This window comes from Falco naumanni, chromosome 5, assembly GCF_017639655.2.
Source record: "Falco naumanni isolate bFalNau1 chromosome 5, bFalNau1.pat, whole genome shotgun sequence".
NCBI lineage: Eukaryota > Metazoa > Chordata > Aves > Falconiformes > Falconidae > Falco > Falco naumanni.
Genome location: NC_054058.1, coordinates 34,267,238 through 34,285,322, shown reverse-complemented (window position 1 = coordinate 34,285,322; position 18,085 = coordinate 34,267,238). Strand labels below are relative to the sequence as shown.

Genomic DNA, 18,085 nt, shown 5'->3' with positions numbered 1-18,085 from the left:
CTCTAGGGTAAGGACAACATCCTCTGTTGTTTTTTTTTTGTTTAAATCCACAGGGTTTCTCTTCCCCTTGCTTTCCCACGTATTCAAGATGAGACAAGCGTCAGTGAGCACAGCTACCAGTATTCCAATTTATTCAGCAGCAACCCCTGTGGACTGCTAAGAGCAGACTGCAATTCTGCTTGGATTACAAGGTGTAGATAAGTAATTCCATCCTTAATCTATCGCTGCCAATGCCAGTAAGGGAACAACTTTTACCTATGAGAAGTCAGGAAGAGGAAAAGACTGGGGGTGGGGGTGGGGAAAGCATGGAGCAAAAGGACAGCTGAAATGAGAGGACACAAGAGCTCCATTAAGAGCTCTATGTGCAAGTGCATGCAGATGAGGGAATGAAGGACCAGGGTGCTAATAGGAATGTAACAAACAAAGGAGATAGCCAAATTCCAAGCAGAATTTTTCAATAGCAATGAAAATCTTACTTCCAACATAATCTATTCCTTCTATTACACTGATCCCAGTGTAAAATGGTAGAGAACTGCAACCTCAGAAAATGCTGATGGATACTACTACATTACAGCTATGATCAATAAATCTCAAGTACATCATAATGGAACCTCAAAGCCTTCCTATATAGACCTGTCAGTAAACTGGGACAATATTACAAATAGACAACAAAGGATAATGCAAAGATTGCAAAAATGGAACAACACAGAGACAGGTGAATTTCTTGGAGGATGGAGTGGAGTGGAAGGCAGAAAAGATGAAAAAGGAGGTAAGCTATTTAGATGTAAGTGATGGAGAACATCAATAACCGCACACCTGTTTTAGGTGATAGAGGATTCAGGAATGGAAGAGAAAACAGTAAAAGCAATAATGAGACATGGGATTAATTTTTCTTTTCCTTTTTAATGGTACCCCTAGTAGTGTCTCCACCACTCTATTTCACTACAGTCATCATCTGCAATTAAAGCCACTGCCCAGTCAGGCTACAGAAGTCCCTTTCTTTTTTTTTTATCACAGAAACAATGCTTTTATCTGCATATAAAAGACTCCTTTGATTTTGCTATAGGTACTTATTATTTTTATGTTATTTGCTTGCCTGGTCAGATGTCTGGCAGATACGACATGTAGTCCCAAACATGTGAAATGGGTCATTCATACTAGAAAAGAAAAAAAAAAAAAAAAAGAAAAAAAAAAGCAGCAGGGACTACCTTGAGGTTAAAATAAAACTTAGAAAACATTATTTTCAATGTACTGTACTCTCACAACATCCAATCGTATAACCCAAACATTGATGCATAATTGATTGTTCTCTTCTTCCCAAGCTTGCTTACTGCCTTTCACAGTAAGCAGATTCTGTGCTCCACAGTAAACAAACTAAGGTGTAGCCAAGCAAAGTTTATACCCTGAAAAAGTATTGTTTATTATTAACGGCATACTTTCTAACAGCATAAGATCTTTCTAAGAGATTGGAAGGAGGGGAAGACCCAGGAAGTTGCAGCCAGCTTTTTCAGCTCTAACCCAAACGCATTAAGTTTGCCTCAAACTGCTTAAGGAAGACAAAAGATCAGTATAAAGATTAAGAACAGGGCATAGAAATAGCTTAAGATAAGTCAAGGCAGATATCAGGAAAAGTATTTGAAAAAAAAGAAGACAAATAATTGAAGGAACCAACCTACTGCTGTGTGAAAGACTACAAAAATAACAGTGGGAAAGGAGGAATAAAATCCTGAGATACTAAGAAAGCAACTAAGACACAGGTGAGCAAGGAACCCTCTCCCCAGGAGATCAGTAACATAGTCAAAAGCAAGAAAAAGTACGAACTGGGAGAAAGGTCAACAGAGCAAGCGTTGGCTCAGGCCGAAAGGAAACGTTGCTCAGCGTCCACACTGGACACGCAGGCCTCCTCAGCCGGCTGCTTTAACCGAGCGGACGCGACCGACACGGGGTCGGTGCCCGAGTTACAAGCACACGGGGATGCGGGGCTGGCTCAGAAGCAGCCGCAGCGAAGCACAAAGCGGGGCGCGGTTCCCGCCTGAGCCCTGAGGGAAAAGCGACCCCAAACGCGCGGCGCTGCAGACGGTGACAGGCCTCGGCCGGCACCTTCCCCCTTTGCGGGCGCCCCCGCCGCTGCGTGACCGACACCCACCCGCCGGCCGGCAACCGACCGAAGCACGCGCAACTCCCCCGCCGTTAACGGCCGGCGCACGCGCCGATCCGCCCGCGCGCGGGGAATGGCGCGTCCCCGCCGGCAGGGGGTGGGGGGAGGGGGACGACACAGCTGAACGTGGCATCGCGCGCATGCGCAGGAAGGCGCCCAGCCGGGCCTGCGGAGGGGCGCTCCGGAACGGAAGGTCGCACTCCGCGGGGGCACAACCGGGAAATGGCGGCTGCTCTCCCTCGCGCTCACTTGTCTTTTCCCGCCTTGGTGCTGCCGCACCCCTATCACGTAGCTCTTTGCCCGTAACTTTACTATTTTCTGCCCTGTCCCCGGTGGGTTAATGCGCCCCATGGCACGGTCCCCTGCGTTCTGCCCGATGACAAGCCGGCCCCTGACAGCGTACTTAGTTGCTGCGCGGACACGACACCGTTGTCCCCGTAACACCACGGCCCCACCCGCTGAGCGCGCTGCCCACCTCGGCTACCCGAAGGGCCGGGGGGTCGGGTTTGAATGACAGCACGTTTGGTGGGCGGGAAAAGTCAAGTGACCCAATAACAACTCCGGGTAGCATTGATGAGCAGAGCTAACAGCCAACCGAGCTGGGCGGGCTGTCGCCTCCCCAAGGAGGCGGGGCGCTCGGTTGCTAGGGCCGCGCTGTTGCTAAGGCCGCGGCAGAGCGCGGCGACGGCAGCCGCTGCCCTCCTGTCGCGCTGGCGCCTTCCCCGGGCCGGGGCGATGGTGAAGCTGGCTGCCAAGTGCCTCCTGGCAGGTGAGTGCGGCCCGGGCGGTGCCATCGGCCCTGCTGGCCGCGGGGGCCCTGAGCGGGCTCCGTGGGGTGAGACGAGGCCGGCAGCGGGGCGGCGCCGGGGGCCCCGTCAGCGACGGGGGGAGCGGCGGGTGGTGGCGGCCGGCAGGCGGCCTGGCTGCGCTCGGCCCCGCGTCGAGGAGTCGCCCCGACGGAGAAGAGGTGGGGGAAGAGGCGACAGGAGAGAGGTGGGGACCTCGGCTCCCTCGGGAACGGCGGACATAGTGCTTGTTGTTAGCTACCCTGTGTCGTTCCCCTCCCACCACATGTGGAGAACCACGAGCTGCGTGGAGGGAGGGTGTGAAGCGGGGCTGGACCGGCTGAAATGCAAGGACAGGATCTGAAAGGAAGGCAGAAAGAAAGGAAAGAGTGTTTCTCCAGTGTGGAAAGGTGGGCATAACATGGGAGAAGTGTGAAGAGAGCAGGATGGACAGCCGAGGCCTGCCTCAGACAGGAGGCTCCCTTTGTGCTAGAAGAAAAAATCACGTCAGAGGCTGGGGTGATTCTGAGAGTGTGATGGAAAGGTAGAGCTTTAGCAAAGAATAGAAGGGTGAAGCGTGTGCACTTCACAGAGGCATCTTTTTCCCCAAGCAAACTGAAGGTTAACCTGGAAAAAAAAGTGAGGTGAAGACACAGGCTGTTTAGTCAGGATGAATTATGGAGGTGCTGAGCATAAGTACAGCTGACTGTTAACACTAGGGGAAGAAAACTTTTCCTTTTTTCCTCCCTCTGTCTATATTGAAGCTCTGTGCAGCCTCAGCTAGAAGCACAAATCCATAAAACCTTTCTGGGCAGACAACTCCCAGGTTTAACTCTGTTGCAATCCTCTTTCATCCAGAATAAAATGTTTGCCTTTTTTTTTTTTTCTTTTTTTTTTTAACCTCAGAAGCAGATAACTTGCACAAAACCAGTGTGGTCTTTGGCAAATGCGCCAGAATGAATCTCCCTCGTGCCTCTGTTGACAGCTATCGTGGACAGCATGAGTATCTTGCCTGTCCTCCAGATCTGAAACTTACACATGGTTTCCAGTTTCAACGTTTTCAGGTCCCAATACACAGGCTTTGCTTAGATCTTACCAGTTTTGCAGTTTAGTGTTAGGGAAGGCCAATTCCATGACTGTTCTAAATTCACATAGATTTTCTCTGGGTGACCTAGTTATGTGCTTAATCCTAATTGGGTCTGGAGCTGCCTTTTCAGTTCTGTTTGCAACACAACCAACAAGAAGGTCCTGTCCCATATGTAGTTCTCCTAAGTGCTACAATAATATCCATGTATTATTAAAAATACTAAATCAATGAAGCAGACCACGCAAAATAACTTCTTTCTTGCAGAAGAGACCAATATTGTGAAAGAGACTTAAGGGATGAGTAACCACAACAACCTAAAGGGAACAAGAAAATGCAATTACATAGGTAGGAGAAAAACATCAGAAATAGAATAGGGAATTCTTGTGTACCTAAGGAAATGGTTATGAAGAACAGAGTGGCTTACAGGAGCTACACAAAGGTCAAAGAGAACAACAGGGGAAAAGGGCTTTTATTAGCAAAAGAGAGACTATTAACTTGACAATAGAAAGCGATTGCGGTGTTATCTCAAGGGTAATTTACAGACACACAGAAGATATTGTTGTTTGAACTTACTATGGAGACACTATGAAAAGGTTTTCGGTGTAGAAAGACAGTTGGCAGTAGCAGGCATTTTAGACACACTACAGATTCTGGCAGGATAACAGAAATATGGATGGAGTAAATACTGTGGGAGTACTGGCAGATGAGACCAAGCTAAATGAAAAGGGCAAGGAAACTTATTTTGAGAAAGTGTAGTGATCTAATGGGCTAAGAGGATGGCAAAGAATAATAAGAAGGCAAGAACAACTGGGGCTGTCAAATTGAAGAACGGCAACACATTAGTTAAGAATTTGCACTGGATGATGCGTTCACAGTTTGGAGCATGTATGCTTCTCTGTCTCATTTTACAAAGACAGATCTAATTGTCTATTGAAGTACAGAATAGCTTCCACTCAGAACAGACTGTTGTCTTCAGCACAAGTTGAACTGATCAGGGAACAAACAAGCTGGCTTACCAGATTTTCCTGTCTAAATATTATGAGCCCAGCTCAGCTCAAAGTAAGCAAGCATGCTGAAAATGTTTAAACAAGAGCTACTTTTGCTTAATGCATCTAGGAGCAATTGTCACTATCCAAAACACCCTTCCTCCTCTATAATATTATGTGAGCAGATAGCTTCACCAATTTCCTTCAAAACAACATCTAGAAAGCTGTAATAGGGTCAATGTACTTCTCTCTGGGTTTATTTATTAACAACATAATGTAAAAGACTTGTATTCCAAGCTTAGCTGCCAGCAGTGTTCCTTTAAGGGTAAAGCTAGAACCGCTGCAGTATTTAATTCCTGGTTCCTGTCCTTTGAACTATCCAGGGTAGTGAGACAGTATGTGAAGAGAGAGTAAGCCCTTGGAGAACATTAAGTCTTTGTTTTGCAAGAATTATGATGTTATTTCATGGAGTAATGTGGGCATATGTGAGTTCTGCAGTTCTCTGCCATTGCTTTGGATGTGATGGAGTTTTGTAACAGTAGGCCAAACCAGGCAGCTGCCAGGTTTGCCCAAAGTGTTGTGCAAGCCGTACCAGAAAGCCTTGGCTGTAGAAGAGCAAAAACTAAAGCCCCTTGGTTCTCCTTCCATATAGGGATGAATCAGCAGGCTCTTTTTCTCCAGCTAAGTGACATTTGCTTCTGTTTTGCCTAGGATGCAACTAATGAGCCACCAGCAGCTCTGAGTCAGCAAGAGTTACTCTCTTAGCAGGGTCAGCAAGAAGAGTTTATCGAGGAATGTTACCAACTTAAGCAGCTTTGTAGTAAATAAATTACCTGTCTCTTCCCTAAACTCAGTATGTAACAAGGATTTGAATCTGGGGAAACGAGTAATCTGAGAGGAAATAGCTTCCTATGTAGCCCAGTCTCCCTATCACATTGCGTTTTTCTCTACATGATAACATATCTGGGAATTTTTAATTCTTAGTTAAAGGCTATAGAGTAGACATAGATTTTAGAACTAACAGCAATTCCACCCTGATCTGGGAGGCCTTCACTGTTGTTCACAGAGCAGAAATCTGATGTCAGCACTAGTATGCATAATGGCAGTATTAATTTCCTCACGTGGATTTTAGATTGTTTTGTGCTTCTTGTGACAGTTATCTTGCCTGTATTCAGAGTTCGAGCATTCGAGCTCTTATGGCATAAAGTAAAAGAACTGAGGGAAAATAAGATTCTCTAAGATGAAACAAAAAATCTTTTATGTTTTTGGTTTTGCAGGAGATCCAGCTGTGGGGAAGAGTGCTCTAGCCCAGATGTTCCGCAATGATGGGGCTCATTTTCAGAAGAACTACACACTGGTAAGCATACAACAGCCTCAAACTGGTATCCAACATTTTTCTAGTTTGCATGAGAAAACTAAGAAAGTCTAGAACAAAATAAATACTACGATTTTAAGTTGAGGCATTCAAGGTGGAGTCTTACAGGGTTTTCTTTCCCTTATACCCTAGATTCTGAATAGAAGCCATTTAACATTCTGTAAGTCTTTATATTACGTGGATGCTGGTTTTGAAATTTAATGCAGAGTAATTTAGTTAATTTTGTAGTTTTCCTGCTGAACCAATGTTTTCACAAGCTTTTGTGGTGTTAGAGAGCTTCCTTCTTTAGGGAGTGCTCTGTGAAAAAGCATTGCTGAAGGAGAAAGCTTTTAATTCCAACTATTAAATGTGCGTGTGGACAGTGCGCTTATCACTATGCAAACACGAAGATGTGCTGCAGAGCCCCAAGATAATTATAATCTACAGAAACTGTTCCCAGATGAAGAGGATACAGTTTGCAGTCTTTCAGTGTGAGAATCAATGGTGATGACTAATCAGAAGCAGGATAAAAATAAAAGTAAATATAAGTAAAGTAAAAAAAGGAAAATATGAGTGTGGAGAAAAAAACCCTAAAATATGTTTATTCATTGAAATAAAGATGGAAACCAGAAGTTAAGGATAGAAATAGAACAAACAAACAAGCTACAAAGCAGAATGAGATAAAAGGTGGAAGAGGCACAAATAACTTCAGCCCCATATGTTAGTTGATCACATGGCTGGTGCTAAACATTCTAAGGCGTACTTTAGAGCAGCGTGATAGTGAACATAGCCCTGCAGATATCAGCTAATACTCTTAGCTGTATATAAGCAAACCGATGGACATTGGTTCTTTTCTGTCTTTTTCCCTGCTCTGAGCAAATCTACATGGCTTTGACGTGTAGGTGGGAGTATGTTACCAGAACTATGAGGAGGACTGCAGAGTTCCCAGCAGTCTTACGTTTGATGGGATTGTAATGATTCACAAGAATTGCCTCAATCCAATGCACAGTTGGTATGCAGTCAGACAGGCTCTTAAAAACTCTTCTGATCCTTGTTTTCCTGATTCCTCTTGACAGACAACGGGCATAGAACTGTTGGTGAAGGCTGTATCGGTTCCAGAGACAAGTGATAGTGTGGTGAGTTTTTCTGTGACAAACTGGGTCAGAAAGAGATATCCAGAGCTCAAACCTCATTTTAGTCTCATTCTGGTGGAAGATTGCTGTGCATGTTCATCAGGCCATTAAGTTGCATGAAGGAAATGAGGCTGATCATGTACAATCACTGATACTCCAGGGTTAGTTTAATTTTAAAAATGTAAGTTTTACATACTTGTATCCAACATGATGTCTTAAACCAAAGCTGTTGCCAGCTTTTCGGATTCTGTTTTGTCCTTTAGGGCACTCAGGTTTAGTTCATGTTTCTTAGAACTACAGAAGCTGGAACTTACATGCTATTTTTCCTTAATGCCCTATACTCTCAGTAGTGGAATGTGGACCATATGTATAATGTTGTATAGATAGTGCAGGTTACTGTCCTGCTCCACGTATTCTGTTTCCAGCAGGGATGGAAACCAAACCTGGGGCTTTGGAGGTAACCCTTTTATTGGGTATACATGAAAATACCTATTTCTTTTCTCATACGATCTGAATTGGAGTATTCTCAGTGCAGGGAGCTTGCCCCTTAGTGATGCAACACTGCTGTACTGAACAAAATACAGGAGTTACAAGTTCCAGTATTTACTTACAAAATCTTGCCCTACACTGCATTTTTATGGCAAGAGCATTCTTTCTGCTTCCACTTTCAGGAATTCTTCATTTTTGACTCTGCAGGAAAAGATCTATTTTCTGAAATGCTAGAGAAACTGGTAAGTCTTATGTAACAGTCCTCTTCCTCCAAAGAAGTGCTTTTGCTTTGAAGATCTGAACTCCCCAGTCTGGCAGATGTAGCATACTTTGTCTTTAGTGTAAATGGGAGCAATTACCTCAGTTGCCAATGCATCCTGTTCTATCTTTCTAAAACTTGTACAAGTACTAGAACTACTTTCTAGAGGAAGAAAAGCAGATAGTCATTCAGTTTTCTTACAGTAGAAATGGTGATGTTTAACTGAGAATTGCTGTCTACTGTCGGTTAAAGTTATTTTTATTCCTTAGAAAAACAGCTATTTTGCTGCTACTCCAACAGTGGGGGTTTTTTGTGTTATAGTGATGTGTTTGATCCAACAGGATTCGTTCTTTTCCTTGAGCATAATACTGCCCTTGTTTTTTTCCTTCACACATTTGTGTCCTTGCCTGTACAATTCTCCATTGTGTTATCTCATTTTGAGAGGTAGAATCAATTAATTGACATGAAATTTTTTAAGATGGTGTATTGGGTCTGGCTGAGCCCCACAGCATCCCTTATAGTGCTGTGCTTTGTATTGGTAGCTAGAAAGGTGGCATTTTGGCCACTGCTGAGCAGTGCTTACACAGCATCAGGGCTGTCTCTCCAACATTCCCACTCCCCTCACCAGTAGGCTGAGGGTGGGCAAGATCCTGGAAGGGAACATAGCCAGGACAGCTGACCTAAACTGACCAAAGGGATATTCCATACCATATGACATCTGCTCAGGTATAAAAGCTAAGAGAAAGGAGGAGGAACTGGGGGCATTCGTTATTTACAACATTTGTCTTCCGGAGCAACTGCTGCGTGTACTGAAGCCCTGCTTCCTGGGAAGTGGCCAAACATCACCTGCTGATGGGAAGTAGAGAATTAATGTATTTTGTTTTCCTTTTCTTCTGTGCCCACAACCTTTGCTGTTGCTTCATTAAACTGCCTTTATCTTGACCCACAAGTTATATTTTTTCATCTTATTTTTTCCCTTCCTTCCTGTTCTGCTGAGGAGGGGAGTGATAGAGCAGCTTAGTGGGCACCTGGTGTCCAGCCAAGGTCAACCCACCACAGATGGCTAAGTCAACCTAATGGTTCATTGCTCCACAAGAGGCAATACCACTTCTGTCCTTGCACTAGGTCTGAATTGCAAGGGGCCCCTCTAGAAGCTGGCTCAAACTGGAAGAAAATCTTCCTACTTTTTTCTCTGGGATTAATTTTGTGCTGATTCAGCATGAAGAATCAGCTTCCCCAGGGATCAGATGATTGCCAGAGCCAATGCAAGTAAAGGAGCAGGACTGTGCAGACAGGAATGGGGAAAGAGAACAAGACCACCTCTCCCAGTGCCAGCTACCCGTTTAGTCAGCTCAACTGAAATGTGAGACCTCAGCCAGGGCACAGGATTCCTGTGTGTTAGGCTTTTTATTTTTGTCTTAGCATCTGTGTATGCCGTGTTTACAGACTGGCTGTTGACCACATCAGTTTCATTAGAGCTGACAATGTTCCTTTCTTGCTGTGCAGTGGGAGCAACCCAACGTCCTGTGCCTTGTGTATGATGTCACTAATGAGCAATCTTTCAACAACTGTGCCAAGTGGTTGGAGAAGCTGAGGGCTCATGCAGTTGGAATGCACATCCCAGGTAAGAAATAGGTGAGATTCTTGTTATCTGCTCTCCTCTTGTATGCTAGCAGTTGTTCCCCTTAAGATGTGGCATAGAGCATTTCTTTTAAGCCAGGGGCAGGCATGGCTTCTTCCAACTCATTTGCTTTTATCACAAAGCAGATAAGGCATGAGTATGTTTCCTTTGTGGAACCTTTTCTAGGTAGTTGTAGACTGTTCTCCATGCCTCCAACTTTTTCAGCTACTTTTACAAATGTTCCAGCATTTATTGCTAACAAGTCAGCATTTCTGGGTTGTTGTTTTTCCTTTGTTTCAATCAAGGAAAATAAAAACGTTTTTGTTTTCCATTTGTTTCCTATGCTTTTTTTTGTAGGTGTCTTAGTGGGGAATAAAACAGACCTAGTTGGTCGTCGAGTTGTGGAGCAGAAACAAGCACAGGAGTGGGCTGAGAAACATGGCCTGGAATACTGTGAGATGTCAGTGGTGAGTGTCTGCTCCTTTCACCATCTGTGGAAGCGGGTGTTTGTGAAGTTATCTTCTCTTTCAGGTAGAGAAAGATAACTGGGGGCTCCCTTCCACTTGTCTGTCACCTAACTCGCCCTCAGTTGTAATCTGTCTTTTGTGAAGCAGTTAGAGCAGAAATAGTCAAATACTTATTCCATCTGTCATTCACAACTTTCTTGTTTCTTTACAGAAGGAGATGAAAAATTTTGAGGCCCCTTTCCACATCCTGGCAAAGTCATTCCAGCAACTGTACAAAGAGAAAGTGGAAACTTTTCACTCACTAGCTTGAGGGCTGTGACTGGCATGAGTTATTTATCTTCTAAGCTTCTTCAGGTGCCCAGAATCCTGCAGGATGGAATACAGTGAGAAGAAAAAAGATGAGCTATTTGCTTCTTCATGGTCATCTTCTGATAATTCAAAATTAACTAGAAATAAGCAAGTGGAAAGACTCTTCTGAAGTTGCTACCTCAGCATTCCTTTCATGTCCTCTGACTTGGTTCTCTGCTCACTGAAAGTCTGCTAGGTTGGAGGAGGCAGGGAGTAAAAGGGGTGGGCAGAATGGAAACTGCCAGCTTTTTGCTTTGATATTGTCTTGTCTCTTGTCTGAGCAGACTTCCTGCTGCTACAAGCAAGTATTTAGAGGTTTGGAGAAGGTGAGAGAAAGCTGACAGAATGTTTTTCAACTTAAGCAACCCAACCTTGATACATATGTTGCAGGGCAGGACCGATTTGGCCTTGCTGCTAGAAAAGCATTTTCTGTAGGAGGCCTGTGCCCAAAAATCAACGTGTGGAGACTCAGTTGTGCAAGGACCAAGCTGGATTTAGGTGTGTTTCTAGGAGTGTCCAGAGTTTTAGGCCTTTTTTAACAGTGTTACCCTTATCAGTTGTAGGACTGATATGCTGATGACTAATACATGTTTCTGACTTCTAGAATCTGGTTCTTTTCTTCAATGTGGCTCACTTTCACTGCCCGGTGGGAACTGTCTGGCGACTGTACTGCTGTCACTTGGTAATGCAGTGCCCTCTGCTGGTCCCAGGTCACAAGATTTCTCAAGAAGCTACCTCTTGAAGCAAGCAGGACTTCCTACAGGCACATCCAAATTGGCTTATCTGCAAAATGGGGTCAGATAGTAAGATACCTCTCTTATTCTAAACATGAGTCCAAATTTTAAAACAAATTATCTTTCCTTCTTCGTGTTTTTGTCATCTTAGGTGGTTTTATGTCAATTTTCTTTTTGTCAGCTGAACTTGGCAATACTATGTTCTCATTAGGTTCAATTCTCAGTCCCTTACTAGAATCAGAGTCCTCCTTGTTGTTAAACTTTCCCTGTTTGTCCTTGCATTTCATATTGAAGACCACAATTCTGATGTTGCTAGTGGAAACAGGACTAAGGAAATAAAAGACAGCTTGGCTAAGTTACTCTGACTCAGCTGTGTCTGGCTAGAAGTTTCATATCAGAAAGGGTAAAAGCCTAGAGAGAACTGCTCTTTTGTGTGGAGTACTGATGCTGCATGTGTAAGAGTCTATCTGCTAATGCATTATGTGAAAGCATCCACGGTAAGGTACTGCCTTGTTACTGAGTGCAACACCAAGAAGTTCAAAACTGTAACCTTTCTCTTCTCCCAGATTTTGTTAACCTCCTTTGGGCAGGGAAAGCTGAATTTTGTGGAGAGTAAGCACTGAGTGATTTTTCAGGCAGGCTTTTCAGGAGTCTGTGTTTCAAGACTTTTATATGTGTGTTTTATAACCATTTTTATGCCCAATGCTAGGAAAAGTGCATCGGATTGAACGTAAGAAATATGGCTGCAGATGTTGTAGCAGATTTTATGAAGCACTTCAAGAATCTGGAGAAGCAGCTGGGCTCATTTCACTGGCAACAGTGTGTTGATACTGGGAATTAGCCAGGGAGCATGAACAGAAGCTAAAGAGGTTAAGTAGGAGCTCAGCCCACAAGAAAAGCAAAGCAATAGGTTCTTTTGCTAGAAGCCACCTCAAAAACATGACAGAAGGACTGGGAAGGCTCTTGCTTCCTCCAGAGAAGGAAGGACTCCTCTGTGGGCTTAGGGTAACTAGAAAACTCACTCTTTTGAACTGGATTAGCATTACTGGCATTTGTGTCTTTACAAGGGTTGTCTTGTTAATCCTGGAAAGTGTCTATTGATTCACAGGGGCTGGTTAGAGTTCTTGCCTGCAGGTGCTAGTACCTCTGACTACGAAGAATAAAAGTTATTTTGGATGCTGTGCTGATCTACTTAAAGAACTAAAGAAGGTTTGTTTTGATTTGGTAGCTCATTTCCCCATGGTTCTATTCATGATGTGATTCCACACAAGACAGATATTTTTTCATATTGAAAATAGCATGCCAGGTGTGTATGCCACCTGTGATGTATATAGAGGGGATGTACGCCTTGGGAATGGGCAATAAAATGAATTCTGTGCAATCTTTAACCAGGGAGTTCAATCTCTATGCACCAGAAGGACCTCACCTTCAAATAAACAGTTTAAATGCACCAGTAAGATGAAGACTGGTGAACACTTTTTTATTAAATGAATGCAAAAGCTGGAGGATCTCATTAAGGGAATGCTTGCAGTGGTGATCTGTGATTTATGGGGAAGCTGCTTTTGAGAAGTTAGTGAAGAAAAATGCATCCCATGCAGGGAAAGATACATTGCCTGAGAGAGGAAATGTATGATCTAATTAGCTAGCAGTAGGGATTCACCCACTGCCCCTTTCCCTCTTTCCACAGGCCATGACTAGAATTAGAAAAGAGGTTGTGTCTAAAGCATGTTGTCCAATTTGCTTTTTAGAGGACTATTTCAAGCACTAATGTAGACACAATTTAATGTCCTTCCAAATGGTATGTTTGACAATAACCATCTCAGTCCTTCTGAATGCGTTTTAAAAGCACACTGTATTGTCTGTACTGGCTAATGTGCTATATAGTACCAGAATGAGGCAGGTGATGCTTGTTGCCATTTTCCTAGCTTATTTGTGACCTTGGTGGTAGAGGCTAGTAGTGAAGAGTAGATAGAGAACATGGGAGCCAGATAAGGGAAGGTTGTGGAAAATAGTTTTGTGTATGTGTGAATGAGTTTAGGGTGGTGAGTAGGTGAGCTGGACAAGCAGGATGAGTAAGAATCTGAAGCCATTATTGTCTCTCTTACTGTGTTCAGTAACTGTTGTGGTCACAGCTGTAGGGTGAGGATGCGTGTTTGCTGCTTACAGCCTTAGCATTACTCTGAATTACAGACACTGTGGAGAACAGTGGGAGGAAGGCAGAAAGCCTGTCTGCTGACTGGGAAGCTTGTTGTCTTCTGACAGCTCCCTTACTTTGTCCAGCTGTGCAGTGCTGCAGGTGCTCAGCATGGGTGTTTACAACCCAGAAGAGACCCAGCTCAACCAGAACTGAAATTTCAAAAGAAGGGGGAGGAAACAAACAGGCCTTTAACTGTTTTTAAAAGATACATGGTCCTTCTTTTTCCTGTTTGCTTGTTTGATGAGACAAAAACATTCTTTCCTCCTTGGGAGTCCCTCCTTCTTACCTTTCCTTTGGTCCTCATGGTTCTATTGCACAGAATCCCTGTTATACTTGTGCCCTGCTTTACTTAGCTTGATACATCACCAGCTGATTTTTTTTATCCTTCTAATTTCTGCATTATCTATTCCCAAGGCTGCAAGACATTTCTTCTTAGAGAGATTAATAGATGAAAGAAAACAAAAGTGGAATTTTTAGTCAAATTGTCTTGGAAGAAAGAACCTTAAGAACAGTTTCTGACATTCACAAATTTTACTGGAAATTTGTTTGTGTAAAGTTGTCATATTAAAGATGCTTTAATGGTTTTGTTTTGTCTTGCCAGACATATTTTACTGCAGAGTGAAATGCAGAATGTAAAATTCCAGAAAGATCAGGTTTTATTGTGGGAGTTAATAGTTTCAAAGGTGATCATACTGTGATAAGATCTGCTAACAATGATAAGTCTTAATAATGGAGTGGTCACTGCTGTTCATAATAAAGCATTAAATATACTGAAATGGGGCTGTCAGAACAGTTTCTTCTGGAGATTTGTTCATTTTAGAGAATTAAAACTTAAGAAAGGACATCTTTCAGAAAACTGATCTGATACATGACACCATTTGGACCAGGGTTATTTCTAATATAATTTCAGTGACTTAAAGGGCCGGATTTAGTCTTTTATGCCAATTGGCTCCCCTGGGTAAGCTTCATTTCTTTACCCACGATACATCTTGGACCAATCTGACCTGATAGCAAAAGACACATGTTGTTGTTGAAAATGAAATACTGCCCTGGGGCAGAAGGATAAACTGTGTGGCATCCTGAGGTCCTCCCAGCAATACTTTCTATAATTCTATTAGATTAAGTGGGGAAAGAAGTAGCGTGGAAAGCACAAAACAGGCTAAGTCATAAACTAGCAATTAAACTGGGAGCTGGGCTGGGCTACAGCAGAAAACGTACAATCTATCCCAATTAAGAGCTGTATCTCAAGAGAAACCGGGAGCCTGACGCAGGTGCTGACAGCAGGGAAAAACACTGCATTTCTGTTCTGGAGGCAGCAACTGCTTTCTACCGGTGCTTACACAGATCCACGGGGGTCCATACCCTGCTCGACACTGTGCTCTGCTTGTAATAATTACTGTATCTATGATGTTCAGGTGGCAGCTGCTTGCGGTTGTTGTCTCATCTGCCTGTATAAAGCCAGCAGTGTGATGGCAGATTATCTGCTAGTAGCAGGACGTTCCTATTCTTGACATCTGCATGATGGGACTCCTCTCTCCCCATGCCTTCTCAGTCCTTTTCCTATCTCATATCCGCTTCTTGATGGAGAATATCCACCTCTGCTTGTTCTTAGCAAGTAATTTTTCCATCTTGCAGACGGTACTCCATGGAAGCTGTGGCTAAGGGACTTCTAGGACCTTCTGCAGCAGAGGTGGAGTCTGAACAGGATCTCTTCAAGGGCCACATTGGGCCCTGCAATGTCTCTCTTTGCCTAAGGGCACATCATCTCTCTGCTTCTCGCATCCTATTTCCTCCTCCTGCTGTCATCTTGCCTTGAGAACAATGTCTTCTGTGCCAGTTGCCCTTCGCTTTGTTGACCCGGAACAGCAATGCTTGGGGGCGGGAGAAAGAAGAGCGCTACACAATCTCAAGTCTTTTCAGGGCTCTTTAGCTGTTGTGACTCCCTGTCGAAGTCACCTGAGAGACGGGATGTTGCTCAGTCTAGAGCACAATTTCCTGGCAGGAGACCCCCCGCTGAGACCTGGCAGCCTCGTCTTGGCTCCTCAGAGCTTGCCGCAGTGTAACTTTCACAGACACTGGCTGTTCTTATTCTGACTTGGAGTTGTTATTTTTTGTTTTGTTTTGTTTTACTCCTTGGGGGTCTTTCTCTCATTCTTCTGTCACAGCTTCACATATTTCCTCCCCTGGAGCTGTTTGTCAAGAGAAGCCTGGAATTGCTCTCTTTCTTGGTCTCTGAGATCAAATCCAAATCTGGCAATGTTTAAAAGGGAAATGTGACAGACCCTACATGTCAGGCTGGGGTCAGGGCTGGGGTCAGTTTGATGAGTTTCCCTCCAGCCAGATATGCATCAATTGGAGAAATGTGGAGCCTGTAATCTTTCTGCACAAGTACTGGAAAAATATGCAATATGAGGGCTTCATGTTAGGGACAGTGAGCAGAAAGGTACAAAGGCAGAAATGGTTGGCTGCTGTGTCCCAAATGGGACACGCAGGAGCAGTAGGGGAATAGGAATACGTAGGAAAAGAGTGGGGTCTACACCTCTTCAGGAAGAGCCCAAAGGATTTGCTGAGGCAGAGTGGGAGGGTGGGAATTAGGGGTGGGAAGACCTAAGGCTTTTCCTGGCTTGTAGAATGATGTATGGAAATAAAGTGGGAGGACGAGTAATTTTTGCATGAGCCATTGAGGGAAAATGAGGATAGGGTAGAGCTGGATGACACTGCAGGTGGGAGGGCAGGTGGTAAGAATAAATAACTGAACCGAGATCTTCAGGGCCAAGATGTCGGGCCAAGGTCGGTTTGGGGAGTTCAGAGCCATGATGAGTAAGGTCAGTGGTTAGGTTCAAGACATAGGGCTTGCATTAGAACAAGGCAGAATGAATTGAAGTCTGCATGACAGGGTTGACACTGGGATTTGATAGGGCAACTACGAGAATCCAGAATGATAAGCCTAGGAGTAGTGTGGAGAGATAATAACAGCAAGCTGTGATGCTGTGAGGAGCAGTGGCTGGAGCAGGTGAGACCAGAAAAAGATAGAGTAGGTAAGCTAAGGACACTACCAGACTATCAGGGTGGAAGAGTGTGAAGAGGTGTTGGAAATTCAGATCAAGTACAGTTCGTCCGAGGGGATTTCTGAGTGGAGGGAAATAGATGCCTACAGTTGTTACCCACATGTATTTGTATCATTTAAAACACAAATTAGTTCCAGCACTATCTCTGTTTTCTTTTGCCAGAAAGTGGGGTGATCTATTTGCTTAAAACTTTTTTTTTTTCCTTTGGTGAGGGGAGGGGGCAATGCATAAATTTATGCCTAATTGTGCTGCAGCATCCCGAGTATATTATGTTCATCTATGCAGGGAAAGGACACAGAACCTGCAGCTCACCTGACCAAGCAGAAGTGCCCTCTACAACTTGAGCATTAACATCTCACAACAAAAACTTCACAATCAGTTCATACAGCAGAAGGTCTCCTCAGGGTATCAGTATTTAACCTCAAAAAACAGAAAAAACACTATTGTGTGAGGTCATTGTAAAACAGATAGAAATCACTCTGTTCATGAATAAAATTACCTACAATAAAAAATACTTTTCGCTGTGCATGGGAGGAATCTCTTTTATGTGTTGGTTTCCCTTCTCTGCTTGTGCTAATTTATTTTGATTTTTGTGGAGCATCACTTTCTCTCAGTCTAAGAGTTGTGCGTGGCCAGTGTGTGCTATTTCTAGGACTGTGGTTTTGTGAGGTTGGGTGGTTTCAGTCTGGGGACTGTGAAACTGGAAGTTCTGAAATTCAGGCTGCAGTTGAAGCATCAGGCATAAAATCAGCTTGTAAGGACAGCAGAACAGAGTATCCAGGAAAGACGTCTTATAGGGTTAAGATAATGTGTTTCAGTGCTGCTGTCAGCAGAGAGAGATCAGGCTGCAGTGAATGTGAAAATGTTAGTTGGGGAAGGAATGCTGGTGCGTTTGGAAATGGGTAACAAGTGTGGGTTTCTTGTAACTGAGGTAAATGCAGAGGAAAGGATGCTGCAAGTCTCTGGATGCAGATGTCTGGAGAGGTGGTGGAGGAGGTAAACGAGTATTCTTGGGCAATGTCATGAAACTGGGTAAAGGCAGGAGGACAGTTCTGGTAAGAGCAAAAGCAGAGTAATGCAGACCCTATCCTCTAGTTTCTGCACCTATTGAGACCTGGGGATATTTCCCTCATGTGGAGTAAGTCAGTTGCCCTTGATGGCCCTCCCAGCTAAGACTGCCAGGAGGGTGGCTTTCCCTCTTCACCAAGGCAGAAGTGATCACTGGATGCCATCTCAGTCCCCAACCATTTTGATATCTGGTTCCTTTACACTGTCCACACCTCTTGCCTTTTTCCTCCTAACTGTCTCTGCACAGGGACATCTTGTAACTGTACGTCCCCACAATTCTGCTACACCTCTCCATGCTAACAGCCCTCCTCATTACCTTAAGATCCCCCCA

General features: G+C 44.1%; 1 protein-coding gene across 2 annotated transcripts; it reads left to right on the top strand.

Moving 5' to 3' along the window:
* Positions 1–2,785: 2,785 nt before the first annotated feature.
* Positions 2,786–17,214, top strand: IFT27 (intraflagellar transport 27). 2 transcript variants are annotated; one of them, XR_005828149.1, is made up of 8 exons: positions 2,799–2,927; positions 6,294–6,373; positions 7,447–7,506; positions 8,175–8,234; positions 9,758–9,875; positions 10,230–10,339; positions 10,551–11,185; positions 11,292–17,214. XR_005828149.1 is itself a non-coding variant. In XM_040596192.1 (7 exons), exons 1-7 carry the CDS (start codon positions 2,894–2,896, stop codon positions 10,647–10,649), a joined length of 561 nt encoding a protein of 186 aa, XP_040452126.1. In that variant the 5' UTR covers positions 2,786–2,893; the 3' UTR covers positions 10,650–17,214. The 2 variants fall into 2 exon arrangements, 1 of the variants encoding a protein (XP_040452126.1); XM_040596192.1 differs by having other exon boundaries at positions 2,786–2,927; positions 10,551–17,214.
* The last annotated feature ends 871 nt before the right edge of the window (positions 17,215–18,085 follow it).

What these genes read in the sequence shown, in the direction of transcription:
- IFT27 (XM_040596192.1), top strand. Translation starts at nt 2,894, where the DNA reads ATGGTGAAGCTGGCTGCCAAGTGCCTCCTGGCAG. An exon ending in CAGAGACAAGTGATAGTGTG is followed by an intron (nt 7,507 to 8,174) that starts GTGAGTTTTTCT and finishes TTCCACTTTCAG; the next exon opens with GAATTCTTCATTTTTGACTC. An exon ending in AATACTGTGAGATGTCAGTG is followed by an intron (nt 10,340 to 10,550) that starts GTGAGTGTCTGC and finishes GTTTCTTTACAG; the next exon opens with AAGGAGATGAAAAATTTTGA.